At 46.3% G+C, this 17,141-nt stretch overlaps 1 protein-coding gene across 1 annotated transcript in view; it reads right to left on the bottom strand.

The window, feature by feature from the left end:
- Window positions 1–16,868, bottom strand: part of MEX3A (mex-3 RNA binding family member A) — a 151,633-nt gene extending 134,765 nt beyond the window's left edge. Inside the window, exon 1 of the mRNA XM_069607130.1 lies at window positions 16,156–16,868. Within this exon, the coding sequence (XP_069463231.1) occupies window positions 16,156–16,558 (403 nt within the window). The 5' untranslated portion in view covers window positions 16,559–16,868. The remainder of the gene's footprint in view (window positions 1–16,155) is intronic.
- Between the last annotated feature and the right edge of the window lie 273 nt (window positions 16,869–17,141).

Here is a 17,141-nt window from a genome sequence, read left to right as displayed (position 1 = left end):
CCGCGCTTAACCCAAAATGGTGGCCTGGCTCCCAAAATGGCCAGACCACGAGGCTCCTTTGTCCTGTCCGCTGACCGTCTTGCTCCCTTCACCTTCCCCAGGTCGAGCCGACCCGGGGCCTTCCTTATTTGGGCATGTACTTTCCCGCGAAACACGGATGCTTTCGCGGGCTTCTACATGTCTTGTGTGTGCCTCCAGGATGTGGGCTTGGATGTCTGGTCCCAATACACATCCTGGGTGCCAGAGAGTCTAGGGTGGTGTGAATGCCTGGGACCACCGTGGTCCGTGATTGGTCCACGAATGGTGTGAGTGTTGATGAGCGGATCTCCTATTGGGTCCCCTCCGTTTTGGCGCGAAGGGAACCGTGGATAAGAGGGGGCTGGAAACACCACTACCATGTCGATCTCCTGAGTTCTCACGAACGAAGGAATACAGGAGCCAAGTATCCTGCAACCACGAGGCTGGACCGAGGAATCGCTGGTGACCCGCTGAAGGACTTCTCCTCCGCACTGCTGTCGCCTTGTGAAACCCTTTGATCGAACCAGAAGGCCTGTACTGGTACTTCGACCCTTGGAATAGCGGGAACAGCTATTCTCGGCATCTTCACCATATCCTGCCAGTAAGCCTTCGGAAGGGTCTCTGGGCCATCCAGCTGACTGACCAGCTTACACGGGAGTCTTGCTCTGTAACCGCCGCCAGGTTGTGTAGTATTTCGAGTCCTTGTCACTCTCACACGCTTCGTACACTTGGCGTTCCCAAAAGTGAGTAGTGTACATTTGGCTCAGATACACACGGCCGCTCTGTTGCCCTGCTGTGGTAACAAACTGTGCGGGTTTCTTCGATTGGGACGTCTTTTTACTCAACACGACGACGAGGCGTTCCCCTTTCTTCTGAACCTGCCAGCGACTGAAACGGACACGGAGAAGCCTGGGTCTGCTTGCATCGGGGACCGGTGAGTAACATAGCTAGGATCTGGTCGCCCTCCTGCAGGAGCCCATTGCTTTTCCCCGCTGTGTCAAAACAGCACCCTTTTCCGTACTCGCGCTCTGCTTCTGCCCACTGTGGAGGCTGCGCTTGAGTCGCGGAACTGGTTCTTCTTTTGTGCACTAAACTGAACTGCCTGATTTCCCTCGAAGAGCTTCTCCTTTTGCCCGTTGGCACCAGCGTGTGCAGGTACTTTTGAGCACAAGGCTCCACTCTTCGCAGGGCTCGGACTTCCAACTAGTTAGGTGCCTCTGAAGGTGAACTGGGTCTAAGCATTATTTCGCACTGCCTCTCTTCCTTCCCTTTTAGGTGGACTACCCATTTCATGCATCTAACGCTTGAGACTGTCGTATTTGTATATATATTGTGTTGATATGGTATGTGTTGGTTTACTATCGTTATATTGTGATTTTCTCGCTACGGTCATTGTTTTAAAGGCCTTGGAATAAATGTGTATATATTTTTAATATAACAACTGTTTGGAGTAGTTGCCTGATGACCTATTGTAATATCCTCCTTTGCCAACTCCACTTCAAATATTCCTCGACATGACATAGGGAATAATAGATCCACAACTCAGACGAGGAAGAGAGAGGGAGCACTGAGGATTCCAACATCCACTTCCTTAGTATTGTGCTGACACCAATCTGACAACTGGGAGGAGGAAGAAGGCTGGAGCAATAGAGAGGCCTAGGGCCGGCAAACCAATGAAAGTCTAGTTTTTGGCGTTTACTGCAACAGGCCAAGAACTTAAAAATCGACACAGCTCATGAGTGGCGCGAGCTGCAGGAGTGGATGCGGAAAGTAATGCACATCATCAGTCAGAATGCCAAGCCGGAGCACCGTGCTCCAGATAAGATTTGCAAGTAGGAGTATTTTACTTCCCATGTTTTAAAGTTGAGTACAATGATTTCTTTTTTTAAAAGGGAGTACAAATGTAATTCCAATTCCCAATGGAAGTATTTTATATGGCAGTGAATATGTTTCAATTGGGAAAGCGCAAATGTTTTAGTAAATCATGATTTCTTTGCACCTAGTTATTTGCACACATGTTTACTTCTTCCAATCAGGCAGTTATAATAGAATTTTCTCCCCGTTTTACTATGTGCACTACGGGTCTAAACATATCCATGGAGCTGTGGGTGGAAGCAGGGGCACAATCTTCCATGTATCGTATTCCTATTTTTTGTTGGGAGTATTTTTACTCCTCATTTTAGTTTTTGGGGGAGTATGTGCCTATTTATTTAGGCAGTAAAAGATACACCACTTATCTGTAGAGCTGGGAGCAGGCCACGTGAGACCCGATACCACAGAAGGAGCTGAAGTGCAGAGAAGCCACCACCGCCGAAAGCACAGCAGCTAAGGGCCACATGCCATGGAAACCGAAAAAGACCTGCAAAGAGCATTTCCAGCACCCAGTAAGCCCAGGGAAAGCAAACTGGTTACTGATGTGCTTAAAAGTGTATGTCGCATTGAACTAGAGACACAAGAGTTTCAAAATGAAGTTGATGAAGAACCTGAAGTATTTGTGAATTGCACCACAAACAGGATACTAAACCCATATTTACAACAGGAAAGCAAAGTGAAGCCAACAGCGAATATTAAAGGGAACTCTGAACAAAGTCTAACAAGCCAACGTTGGGCAAACATTGTTTCATTGACAAAAGGAAAAATAACTACTTGCAAGTCCTGGCAATAGAGTATACCAGGCAAAACCAAGTGTAAGAGAGGACGATAAACTAAATCATTTTCAAGAATGCATGAAAGTTCTGGCAGGAGAGTATAACAGGCAGAGCAAAGTATTTCAGAAGGACTTAAAGTTAAATGCTGAAAGTCTGTACAAAAGACCTGACAAGAAAGTAAACCAGGAACAATCAAGTGTGAACTTGATATCATTAAAAGACGACAACATCAAGGAAGAGACATGCCCTGGAGGTTGCAAGTTGCTGGAAAAAGTGGAAAATAACCTGCATGGGGAGTATACCGGGTGAAGCACAAGTCTGAGACTCACAAGATTTAAAAAAGAGAACTGCAAGGAAGGCCCGCCCATGCCTGTGGGATTCTGAAATGTCTTGTGTGTCGAGAGTAGCTCGAAGAAAGAAACCATTGCTCAGAGAATTGTGAGTCCTCCAAGAGGAAGGAACTACCCTCTTGGTTTACCAGGAACTTGGTTGTTCTTTTGTTTGTGAACTTTCATATTGGTGAAGTTGAATCTGGGGGAAGGGAGTCATCCCCTGAAACCTTGAACATTTATCCTTTTGGAATTCTTTGGCTGAACTTACATTTTGCATTGGATTTGAATGTCTGTCCACCTTCAAGATCCAGCGACGGTATCTTTTGCACCTTAGATTTAGTTTAAGGGTGTGAAGGCCAGATTAGGATTATGGATAAAGGACATATCATTGTGGACATCTGGACAAAGGAGAGACCCATTTGTTTTGGTTGAGGGATGGAAATAGCTCTTAGACCAGGGATATGAGCCCATTTCCCCACCCCTTTTTTGATTTATCTCACAGTGCAGTTAGTGGTTATCATTCATACTTTAAATACATAACCAATTTAATATGTAAATTAGCCCTCAAATTTACTCTGTGGGGAGCGATTTGATATCAATATTGTGGACGCTGCAGCAACTTTCACAAACTAAGAGAAATAGAATGATGACTGGAAACATGTTGTTATTCAGCTGAAGAAACTTTGTGTCAAAGTATATACCAGGGTGTGGTGACGAAAGGATAACTGCAGGAGAAAAGAGATGGGTAGTGCCTACTCAGCCGCTCACTACTACTAAACCTACAGTGATCCCAATCATACAACGGTGTAACAGACACAAACTGAAATGGTACGACCATCGAATTTGAAGCTAGCGCCGGCTGAGGACTGGTTTTACTCTATGGGAGGGATGTGAGCTGGCACAGAAGCAATCCAAGATAATTATGTCCAACAAGTGTTGTATAAAAAAAAAAATTAAAAAAATGGATACGTTAATCCAGTTTTCGGAAGTGCACAAAAAGAAGAAGTGCAACCAGGTTCCCTACTGGCCTGCACCGCTCCACACAAACCCCATTGCCACGCACAGTACAAACCCCAAAACACATGCACCCGCTATCTAGGGCAATGTTCAGTGCAGTGCACTAAAAGTGCAAGTTTCAACTTCTTCCTACATAGTTACTTTAAAATGAAATCATTCCGGAACGGTTTCTTTTTAAAATAAAAGTATAGGAACAGTAACAATTAAAAGTAGAGGAGCACAGCTCCCAACCGCTCCTGCCCACTTCGACCACTGCCTTAAACAGGAAAATATACTCAACCAATAAAAACACAAATAACCCACCCACAGAATGCAGACTTTCAAAAGAGGCACTCTTGGCTTGAAGACAGACAAGGTGTACAGGCAATGGTTTCAGCATCAATATTAAAGTTATTGAAGGGTACAAGTTATTTTTTTTATTATTATTATTTTTTTTTTAAACAAAGTAAGAGTTGGGTCAACCAAGTTATCAGGGCTCTTTGAGAAGGCGGGACAGGGAGGGCCCAAACATTTCAAATACCTTTAAAATGTGTTCTTGGGCTCGACAACATCTAGTCAGGCCAGGCTTCTAGGTGCTTCAGATTGATAGTGCGCTGCTCGGCACGACAGTGGATCAGAGAGTGATTTTTTGCTTTGGGCACTTGCAGAAGCTCCAAGCAAGCAAGCAAGCCACTTAAAAATTGAATTTGGAAAACAGTGTCCAGAACTTTGGCTGTTGGGAGCGGGGACGACCCGCCCAGGATCTCTAGGGGCCGGGACAGCAGTGAACAGTTTCTTGGGTATCCGTCCTTTCTGCTGCTGTATGCCTTATCCAGCCAGCAGGTCATCCCAAATATTCCTGTTGGATGGTGTGGGGCAGAATGAGACTCTTCCTTTGATAGCTTAGTCTTCATCGAAATGACCACAGAAGACAGTATTAAAAAAAAAAAAAAAAATCCTGTATGGTAAATAAAAAATTGACATTTACCATACGGTGCCATTGTAACAAGCAAGTGTACCCTGCTTACTGATGAATAAAGTAAAAAATAATATATATAACATTTTTTTAAAGGGGGGGCTTTAAAGCATTGTAACTCTTTCTGCCACCTGGGGCAGTACCGGTCTCCCTGGAAGCTGACAAACCTTTCCCATGGTAGACAAAGGTCTTTGTTGGGACACGCCCAAATGGTTTGTTATCCGCAAAACTCAGTCCCAGACAGCGCATACATAGAAGGCCCTGCAAAAATAGAAACCAAACCGATAATAACTGACACCAAATTAATTTGTCAATATAAGTGTGCAGTCCAAGAGATAACCAGGTCATAATCGGACATGGCTTTTTGTTTTTTAGATTTGTCATCACCAGATCTTGGCACACACAGCGCGATCCAGCCAGGGGGAGTGAGAGGGAACCAGAGATAGCAAGGCAGAGAGCCAGAACGAGGCAGAGCTTTATTTTCTTTAAAATCTGAAACTGGCAATTCCACCCTCATATTTACTGTCACATATGGTCAAACTATCACTGCACGGTAGGCAATATAACCGGCATTTCTCTGGATAGAAGAGAAAGAGCAAGCACAAGACAGAAAGTGAGAGCAAAAGACAAATATAGAGCACAAGATAGAGCATGCAAAAGCCAGCGAGAGACCAGGCAGAGAGCAGAGAACATGTCCATTTCAGTTACATTCTCTACTGTGTAATACAGATACAATGTGGCCCTGTATTTACTTTTTGAACATGACAGCATTAGCTGAAAAATGTCAGGCTTCTAGTCATCAATCTATTTTTGCTACTTTGTAAAGGTTAGTGCAGATGCCAAAGTTTGTTCCTATATGCAAAGGAATCCATTTGAGGGTTCTTTTTTTTCAAGGCCAATTCACATATTTTGCATGTGGTCTAGTTATAGTCTTCTCTTCAAGGGGACACCCATGATTACCTTCATGGTTTTTAATAAAAATATGTGGCGTGATAATCTCACTTTTAATAACATGGTTCGACTGGTTTCATAGTCCTTCATATTAAAATTAGTGAATCGAGGAAGTGTGACATTTGTACCAGAACGGTCTTGCAAAATTCCAGTCGCCAGCTCACCCACTAGAAACCACAAACCCAGTTGGACTCAGCTTGTCTCCATTAAGTTTCAGAGGTACAATATCTACGGAGAATTTTTAACACCAACACAAAGAAGATGTATTCTTTCATCAGTCAATTCATGGTCACATGACAGGACGATGCCAGGTGCTCTACCCACAGTTTACAAAATAAATACCCGTTTTGTGGGTGCACAACATTAGAGCAGAAGCTTATCTCGGGGATAACAATGTAAGGTTAGAGTATCTTACAGGATAAATCAAACATCTTTGCATTTCCTTTAATTGAAAAGGAAGCATATTTTCATAGAGGCTCAGGGCATATCAGGTAGCATCATAGCAGGGGTCCTTTTTGAGGAAGGTGCTGCTCACAACACTGACCTGAACGCATCCCTTAAGTTCTGCAGGCGACAAAGGGATTTGGTCCGATCTTAGGGGATACAATAGGCAGGTAGGTATCTAATCTACAACCCTTAAACTGGGTTACAACTCTAAAATGGGTTAACTTTCAATGCATTGTGGTGTGGCGAGTCGTACATAGCCAAACATTCCACAAACCCAAATACCTTGTTCTTGATGAAAAATAGACTGCAATTTCAAAATGTATAACAGGCTCATACGGACCCTAGGTGAGAAAGAAAATGCATCACTCCGACTCTTAGGGCTAGTATTAAAACCACAATCCTCTGTAGGGGTCCATAAGGGGTATCTTTTTATATCCAGTGGGAGAGAGGGCGGGGGGGGGGGGAAGAAATTACCCCGTCAATTCTACTGGTTAAATAAAAACACCAAACCCATACACCAACTACTATATACATTAACAACCATTTGCAACTTACCCAATTGAAATGTACAACTAGCCCTATGCTGCTGAATCCTAAAATACAAACTAAAATGTCTTAAGTGCTTGCTTTGCTTAGGAGAGTACACAAAACGCACAATACAATCCCCCTTACCGTGCAGACAAACTGAACATATGTTTGTGGGAGGTTAGTTAAGAAAACAGTTCTCAGGCCAAACAAAGGTACACACAACTGTAGCTCCATCCTTCTTAGGATCATTAGCAACATTCTGACAATTGGACCCCTCTACATCCTGCCTCCCCTCCCACTCCTACCTAGAAAACAAGCAATTTATGTTTAAAGAATTACACAGCTACTCATGTATGCTCTATAGGTCTCTCTTGCTATGGTCAAAGTGCAGAACTCCGGAAAGCAGTATGTACAATTAAAAATATAAAAGTTCTTTCTACTACACATTACAACACAGGCCTCTGGATGAATTTGTGGGGTTGCGATCTCTTGTGGAAGATGACTGCCATCTGTAATCAGGGCAGCTGCCTGCGACTCTGAGGCGTTTGAAATATACTCCCATGATCCCTCATCATGGACTAAGCTTGCTAGGGCTGGCTGGCGTTATAGGCCCAAGATATTTGGATAGCCAGAAGTTGCAGACTCCTGACTTCTACAAGAAAGTAGTAGTATCAGCAAGACCCATTATGTGCGTTTTACCATGCGGACCAAGAGCCTTCGAGGCCTTCCGCACACGGTCTAAACAAGTACACGAGTGTTGATTGGCAGCCAAAATTAAAAACAGTAGATGAGTGTCACTGGGGTCTGTGTCATAGTTGGGTGTTGTCGGATGGACCGTCCCAAAAAGGTGCTTAACTACACCTCTCGCGAGACAGAAAACTAAGTTCCAAAAGGGACTGCTAGCATTGACACAGCCGTTAAGACAATAGGTTCTCAAAACAGTAACACTAAATGTAGTTTTGAAGGTCTAAATCCAAACGTTTTGTGGGTTTAAGCTTTAATGTCCCTCTGCTGTGTAGGGAGGAAGGTGATCTGCACACTAATACCCTGTTGGTTTGGGAAAAGGTCTTTGTTCAGCTGTGCAACTCTAACACATCTGTGAGATGTGCAAGAAACCAGCAGACCGGTGTAAGGTACCATGTGGTTTTAACATGAATAAACGAAGAATACATTTTTAACAAACCCAAAAAGAAGAAAATTGTGATGTTTTTTATTTTATTTGGGGGGGGGGGTATAGGGGGGTCACCCCAAATCCCCCGTTTCTCCATGTTTAAAATCCCACCACAACTCCCGACCCATTTTAACCACTTACCCCAGATATGTTTTTTTTATGCAAACTTTTTTTCATTGTTTCAGGTTCGTTAAAAATTGCATGTTATTTTGTATTCATTAAAATCACTGCATACCCAGTGGTAGGAACCCCTGTGCAGCGACTTTTCGGCAGTATGTGATGTAACTGCTGCTGTTGAGTTTATCGAGCATATACAATGTTAGCGAGCGCTCCTCTAAAGAGGTCTGCATATATTCAAGTGTGACACCCATCACAGATGCGCAGACAACTTCAAGGAGGCGTTGTAGGATGGATCTGCTCTTAGAGGGAGAGGGAGCAAGTTCCACAATGTGACAGCAGTGGAGGGGGAAGCCGGACCCACCAGCTTTAGAATGCTTGAACCTGTGAGGCAGACTGATATGGTGGCGACAGGTGTGGTCAGTCTCTGGGATAGGTAACTCGGTGCTGTGTTCGTGAGGCATCAATGGGTGAGGACAAGGATTTTGAATTTGATCCTTTCCCTGATGGGGAGCCGTGATTCTTCTTGCCTCAGATACATGGTTGTGTTTGCGCAGGACAAAGGCGGCACATAGCGTGTTAGTTGGATGGTTTGCAGCTTGTTGGGGTTCTTTTCTGTGGTGCCAGGGAAAAATGTGTTGCAATAGTCTCATTTTTAGCAGATGATGGAATGAGCAATGGTGAGGCAGTTGTCAGTGGAGACGTACGGTCTGCTGGCATCGACGAGTTTTGTGGAATAGGCAGCGGAAGATGCAATGGCATTCACTTGTCGTGACATGTTCAGGGTGGTGTCTAGCTGGATGCCTAGCGTTTCCACAGCAGGGGAGACTGGGATGGTGTGGCCTTCGATGGTGAATGATAGGGTAGGCTGGGCTGCCAACAAGTAAGATTTCCGTCTTGTCATCGTTTAGACAGAAGATGAGCGGCCATCCAGGACTGAATGGTTTCGTAGATAGAGTTGACTTTTTGTGTCTACAGATGGTGGTTGCTGAGGGGACACTATAAGAAGCTGACAAAGCCAAAAAAAATAGACAAATAACTAAAAAAATTGTTCTGTTGGTTCTTAGATAGCATGGTACTACCCAGTACAGTGGTGCTCAGTGTATCGACTAGGAGGGATCAAAGGCCAGTGGGCCCAGTCTGATGAGATCGCATGGCTTCCAGGTTTCAAACAGATAGGCCTGTGCAGCCAGCTCACTCTGCAACGCACTGCTTCACAACAATGTCCTAGTACTGGCCTAGCGACTCGTATCTGCTGCAATCTTTTGACAAGTATGACATTTCCGTCTCTTCACACGAATACCCCAATTGTTCAGCTTCATGACACAAGGATGCCTTGAAGGTAACCTTACCAACTCCCACCAATAAGCCTGTCTTGCACATCAATCAAAGCCAGGCTCACAGCTTCACACCGGGGCAACCCGCTCCATCTACCCACATCAAGGGGGAGGCTTGGTCATTGCTGGTAGTCCCTTTACAATCTTAATCTCCCTTACCAGCATTTCCGAACTGCTGGGAGCTATTCAGCTCCTGCTTGTGACCTAAAAGAGCCTGGTTATCTTTACACCAACAACCACGTTTGACTCCCCAGACCAAATGGTGCAATAAAAACACCTATGGCATTGGCTCGATTTGGGAAGGTCTACACAAGAAACAGCTAAAAACACATAAAGCAGAATGGCTTACTTACAATGGTCTTCTCCTGAGCTGGTTGGTTCTCAATAGCGTACAGCCAAGTACTCGAGTTAGTCAATGTATAGGCAAAGACCTTCTTGCTTCCTTTCCAACTTTGGGCCCTGAAGCATGTTTTGCAGCCTCTCAAAACTACTTAAGGAACGGGCAAAAGAAACATGGTAAAGTTTGCATCTCATGTGGAAGTTAGTGAACTGCTACGTTCTACCTTCTCGTTTCCTGTGCGACGAAGAGCCCCAGGAGTGTTTTGGGCACTGATCAAATCTTTGGTGTGATCCAACTTAACCTATTCCATTGACCTAGTCCTGCCCCTTGGTGCCAAGCATCCTTTCTAGAGCTAATCTTTTCCACCATCCAGATTTCCAGCCATCCTCGCTACTCTGGTGGCCATTTATCCTCATCACCAAAGGGCGGGGGCACATACGCCCCATTTCACTTAACACCAAAAAGACAGTCACACGTGCCACTGCACTAGGGTGACCAGACGTCTCAGTTTTGCCGGGACTCTTCCCGAATTGGGCCCTCTGTCCCGATAGTTTTTTTATTCACACAACCCCTGTCCCAGTTTAGGGGAAAGGGAGGGTGTGTCAGTTTTTAAATACACATTATTATTTTTGCACAATTTTGTCATCCAAGGATGGGCTCCAACGCCCAACCTTCCAGGTTACAGGTGCCTGGATTAACTGCTTGCACCACAGAGACAGGCTGAGAAGCAAGTAAATGGCAGGGCATGCAATGTCAAACCGAGAAACAGCTCAGCTCCTGGGTATCCAATTTTTTTTTTTTTTTTAAACGGTGCGTTATAGTTGAGATGGGTAACTTTCCACACTAAATACCAATCAAGTTCATTGTACACCTACAACATTAAAATACTTCAATCGGTATTACTTAAAATGTATCATGCTTGTTATGTACATGCTTTTACCGCACAATGTGTATGCAGATACTGTGGGATTGAGGCGGGGTGGGCAGAAGAGGAGGGTGAGTGGGTTAGTCCTTTTATGTTGTTGGCCGTCCTGGTTTTTTGTCTTGAAAATCTTGTCACCCTACACTGCACGTGATCACCCAAGTCACTCTAGAGGCCACAGGTTATTAACATTACTACTCACATCAAGCCACTAGCTACCAAAACCTAAAAATTGTTGTTTCAGGTGAAAAGAAGTTGAAACACACAGTGCGTTTGTTCGTCGGAAAATTCCAAGATTGGGAAAACTCCAACATAGATGAGCAAAATTATCAGAAATCAAAATTAGCACTTCCCCCAGAATAACAGTCTATTTGATAAATGCCTGCCCTTGATGCCGCAGATAGTCACGATTTTGATAGCTCTGTATACAGCAGGTCCAAATGTCTAGTCGGCCATCATGTATTTTGCATCTGATGTCCATTTCTCCTGCATGTGTACTAACAAAAGCACTCTTAATGGGTTTCAATTCTGGACACACCCTTAGCACAAAAAAAAAGCCAACCCATGTCGAGGAGGGGGCTGGTGGAGTGAAGTGTAAACATTTTTTTTTTTTTTTTTTAAGTACTTGCCTTATGCTGCTTCCCCACATTCTAAGAATCCAGCAAAAATATGTTCCTTATACATCGAGTTGCGACACAATCATGTTGCTCATGTACAGCATGTAGCACTAAAATAAACCTGAAACGTAGCTCCGAGTTCTGTGAAGTTGTGGTTTAGCAGTGTCCAGGTACCAGAAGAAAACGCTGAAAGCCGAGGGGGGTGGGTGGACAACCAATTAAAATGGCTATGCACCACTTAGATTTTTTAGAGTTTCTGCATTCCTTAAAATGATTACTCGCATGTTCGTCGAGCAGACCTGCCTTGGCAGGCTCGGTGCCTGTACATTTTAGTTAGCCGCAGGCTGTGGATCCTTGGCATAGAGGAGACTAGAGACAATTGCGAACAACTCACCAGTGACTTAGGATTTCTTAAGTGCCCAGTCGGGGGCGAACAGATAACCTCCCCGCCCCCCACATCATACGTCCAAAGGACGCCAAAGGCACACAAAGTAGGAAGAATCCAGAGAGGTAAAATGAAAAAAATTGGAACGGAAGCCAGTAGTACAGCGTTAAAAAAAACAATTACAAAAAAAAGATTGTGCTGGGGGCAATGGGGCGTTATCCATCCATTTGTTGACATGCAGAGCCGGTAACGCGCGCGCTATTCCTCCGGACACTCGATCCCTGGCATTTCCAAAAATGGTTTCCTGGAATGCGCGGGTCGTCATGTTTACATCATGCACCCTTTCTTATACAGTAGGTCTACGCATAAAACAAAGGCGTGCACTAGATAGTGTGTAATACTCTTCTTTCACAGGCCGTGGAGTTACAATGGCACGCCCATGCCAATTTCTTCCATCCTGCCTGCAAATCTCCCAAATAAAAAGGACTGGCAGACACGAACGGTAAAACAAAAAGAACACGAAAACGCCGAATAGCAACGCCCCTGCTTCAGGTGAGGCATTCTTCTTCTGATTCAATCACACGACTGAGGTAATGGCATCTCCCAGGTTTTTCCCTGGATAGAAACAAGGTTAGGCTAAAAACGAAGGCAATGAGAAGCACAGCATTCGGGGGTTCCTTTGTACTGGCCCTACTCTTGTGTCATCCGCGGGGCTGAGAGAAACCCAATGCGCAGCACGTGTTGGGAGTGAGCGACAGACAAAGAAGCTCATTGGCGACCCTGGGAACAGCTATGGCGATTTTGTTCCCAAGCACTGGTTGGGTGGGATATTCTGGATCACAAAAGATACGCAAAAATTAAGGAGTTAGCATACCAATTAATATTTTTTTTAGCAGACTATTTTCTACAAGCCCAATAGTGATATCTAGTAGGCATGTATCCCGCCGAGGGGGTTTGAGGCAGTCGCACTTGGAAATGCTGAGTAGCCCTTGATGACTTCACAGGACCACGCTAAACATATCCCCCCCCCCCACCCAAGTAAACGAACAGTTTAAAATAATAATAGAGCCCGGTGTAATGTATTCGGTTAACTGCTGTAGGCACACCTAGAGGTCACTGCACGCCGCTGGAGAGGACTTCTCACTGGCATGTGGGACAATGCTGGGTCAGCTAGGTGGCGAAGGCCTTTGGTCAACGGTGACAGGACCCTGGTTCACCAATAACAAGGAAGCATGCCACAACGCTTGGCACTGCTTACTGACGTGTGTAGAAGTGCTGCAACAGTCACTTCAGTCGAGCCCCTTTAAAGAAGCATTCGACTGCTTTAAATTGTTCAGTGTACAGTGGCTACTAGACATCCTGCAGGAGGTCTAGGAGCGGTGACCTTTGGGACCGCATAACCTCTTTCCAGGAACTTGTAGCATGCACAATATGAAAAAAATAGCTAACGTCCATTTCTCACAGCTTCCAATACTAGGTGCGTTTGACAACGACATTGGCAGTTCAAGGCCAAGGTTTCTTGGACAAGCACAGCTGCAAAGAGTTATGCCCGTCACACGTGCATCCATTAGCAAGCATAGAAGTGGGTCGCACTGCAGCGATGCCATGCCACAACAAAGACTCCCATACACGCGCGCATGCTTGTCAAGACTGGCCTGCTCCTTATCCATCAGAGAAACTCCTCCCAGATGGGCTGGGTACCCAGCAAAGAGCCACCACTTCCCCTCTTTGTTCCACAACACTTCCAGACAGGCTGCATGGACGCACGCTTCAACCCTCCAGCCCCTGGCTGAGGGTAAACAAGAACAAAAAGGGATGTACCTGGCACCGCCCCCCACAAAGAGGCATGGCATGGAGTATATTCCGGGCAAGAGAATGGCTTATGAATTCATTGTAGCTAGTGAAACCAGGGGATTCTAATTTACCAACATGTCCAAATTGCGTGACCCTCAGAGGACAGCACCTGCCTTTCAGTCTAGCGACTAATCGACGAGCTAAATCCCAGCATTCAGTGTGACATAACAAAAGGGAACATGCACAGATAACCTAAACGCACAGATAAGAAGCATTTCCGAGCCAATGCAAAACTTAAGAAAACAAGTATAAATAAAACGCCAAGCATTATATTTCCCACTGAAGGAGACACGTGGCGGGACGTTATAAGGGGCCAATGTGATCATATCTTTCATAATAGTAGTACTGTAGAAGGCGTGGCTATTCCGGATGGTCAAGCCTTTCTCTTGGTGTCGGTGTCTCCATAGATATCCATGAGACCCCACTCCCCCGCCCCCACACTCTAAACCAGAGAGCGAGACTGATGCTGCACATAGTCAAAGCCTGACTCAATCCAGCACTGCCATGTTGGTTTGTTTACATCTTCTAATCGTCCAAACTCTTTATACAGCGCTGCAAGAGTGCTTCTGTGTGCTAGAAAACACGTTATACAAGTCCAAGAAGACAACCAAGCAAATAATCCATGATCAATAGCACCCCTCTCCAAAGCCAGCAGTCATCCTATACGTCCAGCATAGAAGCTTCTCACTAATGTAAGTGCGACCTGCGACCCTACCGGATCGTGGGCCGTTATTCGGCCCTTTACTCCCCAAAGTCAGGTGGTGGGGCTGCAGGTTAAGGCACCGCCTCACAGGACACAAGAGTGCGGTTATTATTCCTCCCTCTGCAAAACAGCAGGAGTTCACGTCAGGATAGGCACAGCCAGCATTTAAAATCAACGCTACGGATGCCTGCCGAGATTACGAGACCATATCTTGTTAAATAGTACATGTCATTAGTTACGCGGTGGATATGGGGAGGTCCCTTTGTTTTGTTATACACGTGCTTAAAAATCTGCACAGACAAAGCACGATGTCATCGTCACGACTGCCACTCTACTATCTCAGGGGCGGGACGTCTACACAGCCCGCAACATCTTTCCAATAACATATGACATGCTCCTGCCCCGTGGACTGCCAGCCTGGGGACTGGAGGGTGTGGTATCTACATTGTACCCTCGCCTGGTTCCTCCTCCCCCTAACCCATCCTACCTCTCACAGCCAAGGCGCACTATGAATTAAAAAACACGAGAACAAAAGCAAGGCTGTGGAGTCTGGAGCTGCCACTGGTCAGACCCTGAAACCCAAGACTTAAAGAGCGCGCAGGAGACTGGGTTCTTGACCCCCGCCTCCCCCCTGTGCAAGAGGGGAGGGGGACTCCAGTCCTTGCAGTCACATGGTACCCCGAGCAGTTCAGCTTCCATTAAGCTGTTATTTGAACCCTTCCACGTCCTGCCCCGAGAGCCCCCTCCCTTCCCCAATGCAGGAACAAGCGAGAGAAAAGAAGGGGGGGGGGGGGACCCACCAACAAAAGGGGGGAAATGGTGCTTTGTGCACGGCACAAATATAGCGCCCCCAGAAAGTGGCATTTGGGGATTTTCCTAGGATAGTACATATGAGCCACATTCCGGAATATCACTAATGCAGAATAAAACAAAAGAAACATCCGTTCATCGTGTAGTGTGCTCTGTTTCCATGCTGCAGAGCCAGCCACTGGCTCCTTCTTTGTCCCGCTTGCAACTTTTATGTGCCCTCTTCTTGAATCCACCCTCTGCTACTGTGGATACCGATACTGTTTTGGGGGTCTAGGAGTGGGACAAAGGGTTTACAACCGCTATGGACCTGTCATCGATTTCTCCTCCCTAGATTAGACAAGCAGTGCAAAGAGGGCGGGGGCGGGTGTCATGGCACCGATGAGTCTCCCCATTTTGAGGCAAACAAGCATTTAAACGGAAATGAGAAATAGGTGACAGCACAACCAAGGAGTACCCTTGCCCACAAAATAGAGAAGACAATCTTAAGAAGAAAAAAAAACCGAACCCATGCTGTGTCCCAAGGAAAGGGGAAATGGACCTGGTTCCAAACTTTGACTGTCCGCATGTGACACTTAATGGCATATTACACAAAGTGTGGATGGGTTCTTTTTTTAATTGGGGATGGGGGTTGAAACGTGCTTAAAGACACTAACTACCTATCACCCGATGAAGAGGAACTGCATGTAGCTTTTGTTCCCACCCAACTGTGTTCAAGGAAACAGCGTAAAGGGTTCACTGCAGAAGGATAACAGACACGATTGCCCACAGACACTTCTTCCTATGATGCAAGCTACTCAGAATGAAAAGAGCATTACAGAAAACAGATACCGGTTGTATATTTGAAGAGGCTGCCATACTTTGAGAATGTGGGGCAGGGGTGAGGTAGGTCACACCCCCTCGCCAGACAGAAGATAATAAATGTGGTACCACTAACAGTCTGAAGGGATGCGGGCATGCTGGATGCTGGGAGACGGCAGACAATGAGACAATAGGCGCAGCTTACCTTGTCTGCCTACAATCTCGGCCACGTGCTCGGAGCTGGGCACCGGGACGCATTCGGTGGTGTTGGAGCTCTTAAGCCGGAGCTCTGCCTCCTTGTAAAGGGCGCACAACTTGTTCTCCCCCTTGGGGGGCTGCTGGTGGCTGTGGTTCAAGCCGGTGTTGTTGTTATTGTTGTTGCTGTCCTCTTGCTGCTGCTGCTGTTCTTGCACCACTACCACCCCGGCGGCCGGGGATTCCCCCAGCCCCAGTAGGCAGAGCTGGTCCAGGGCAAGCTGTAGCGCTCGCTCGTCCTCCAGAAGCGCCCCCCTCTGCTCCTTGCCTCCACCCCCGAAGGCTGAGGTACCCAGCTCTGCCGTAAAGCCCCCGTTCCTTTCCATGATCCCTGACACTACCAGGCTAGGCATGGCTGGAAAACACAAAGACTTGGGAACAAAGAAGAGAGAGGGGGAAAAAAAGGAACAGGGAGAGGGAAAAAAAGGAGAGACCCTCCTCCCACCTCCCTCTGCTGGCCAGCCCCTCTGCTGCCTGCTTTGCAACTGTAACCTGACCCAGCCCTTACGGGCACCACTCTAACACTGACAGAGATTCCGCTGTCCCTTCACTAACCTGCAACCCAAACCACGCCTGGCTACTATAGGCCAGGCCAGCTCCACAGCACGCTACAGGCAAACTCTTTTGTTTCAAATTCCCTGCATGGACGAGACAAGGGCTCGGCTTTTTTTTCCCCTTCCTCCTGGCGGCTGCTGGGTGTTGTAGTTCTCCAGAGGATCCTGGGGGAGGCGCTGTGGAGAGGAGGAGCTTCAAAACCCTGCCCTGGCAAATCCAAGGGGACTTTCTGCTTTTGAATGGGCTCCTCCCTGCCTTGTTGGAAATGGAGTGGAGGGGCGAAAAGCACACCGAAAGAGAAGGAGGACTTGGAACGGGATGCCGCACTGGAGTTTACCGCTGTGGAGCAGGAAGAAACTGCAAACTTGAAAAGACGCACGA

Source organism: Ambystoma mexicanum, chromosome 1p, assembly GCF_040938575.1.
Source record: "Ambystoma mexicanum isolate Mex_15411 chromosome 1p, UKY_AmexF1_1, whole genome shotgun sequence".
In the NCBI taxonomy this organism is placed as follows: Eukaryota; Metazoa; Chordata; class Amphibia; order Caudata; family Ambystomatidae; genus Ambystoma; species Ambystoma mexicanum.
The sequence above is the reverse complement of the archived record's forward strand: the minus strand, read 5'-3'. Positions and strand labels throughout refer to the sequence as shown.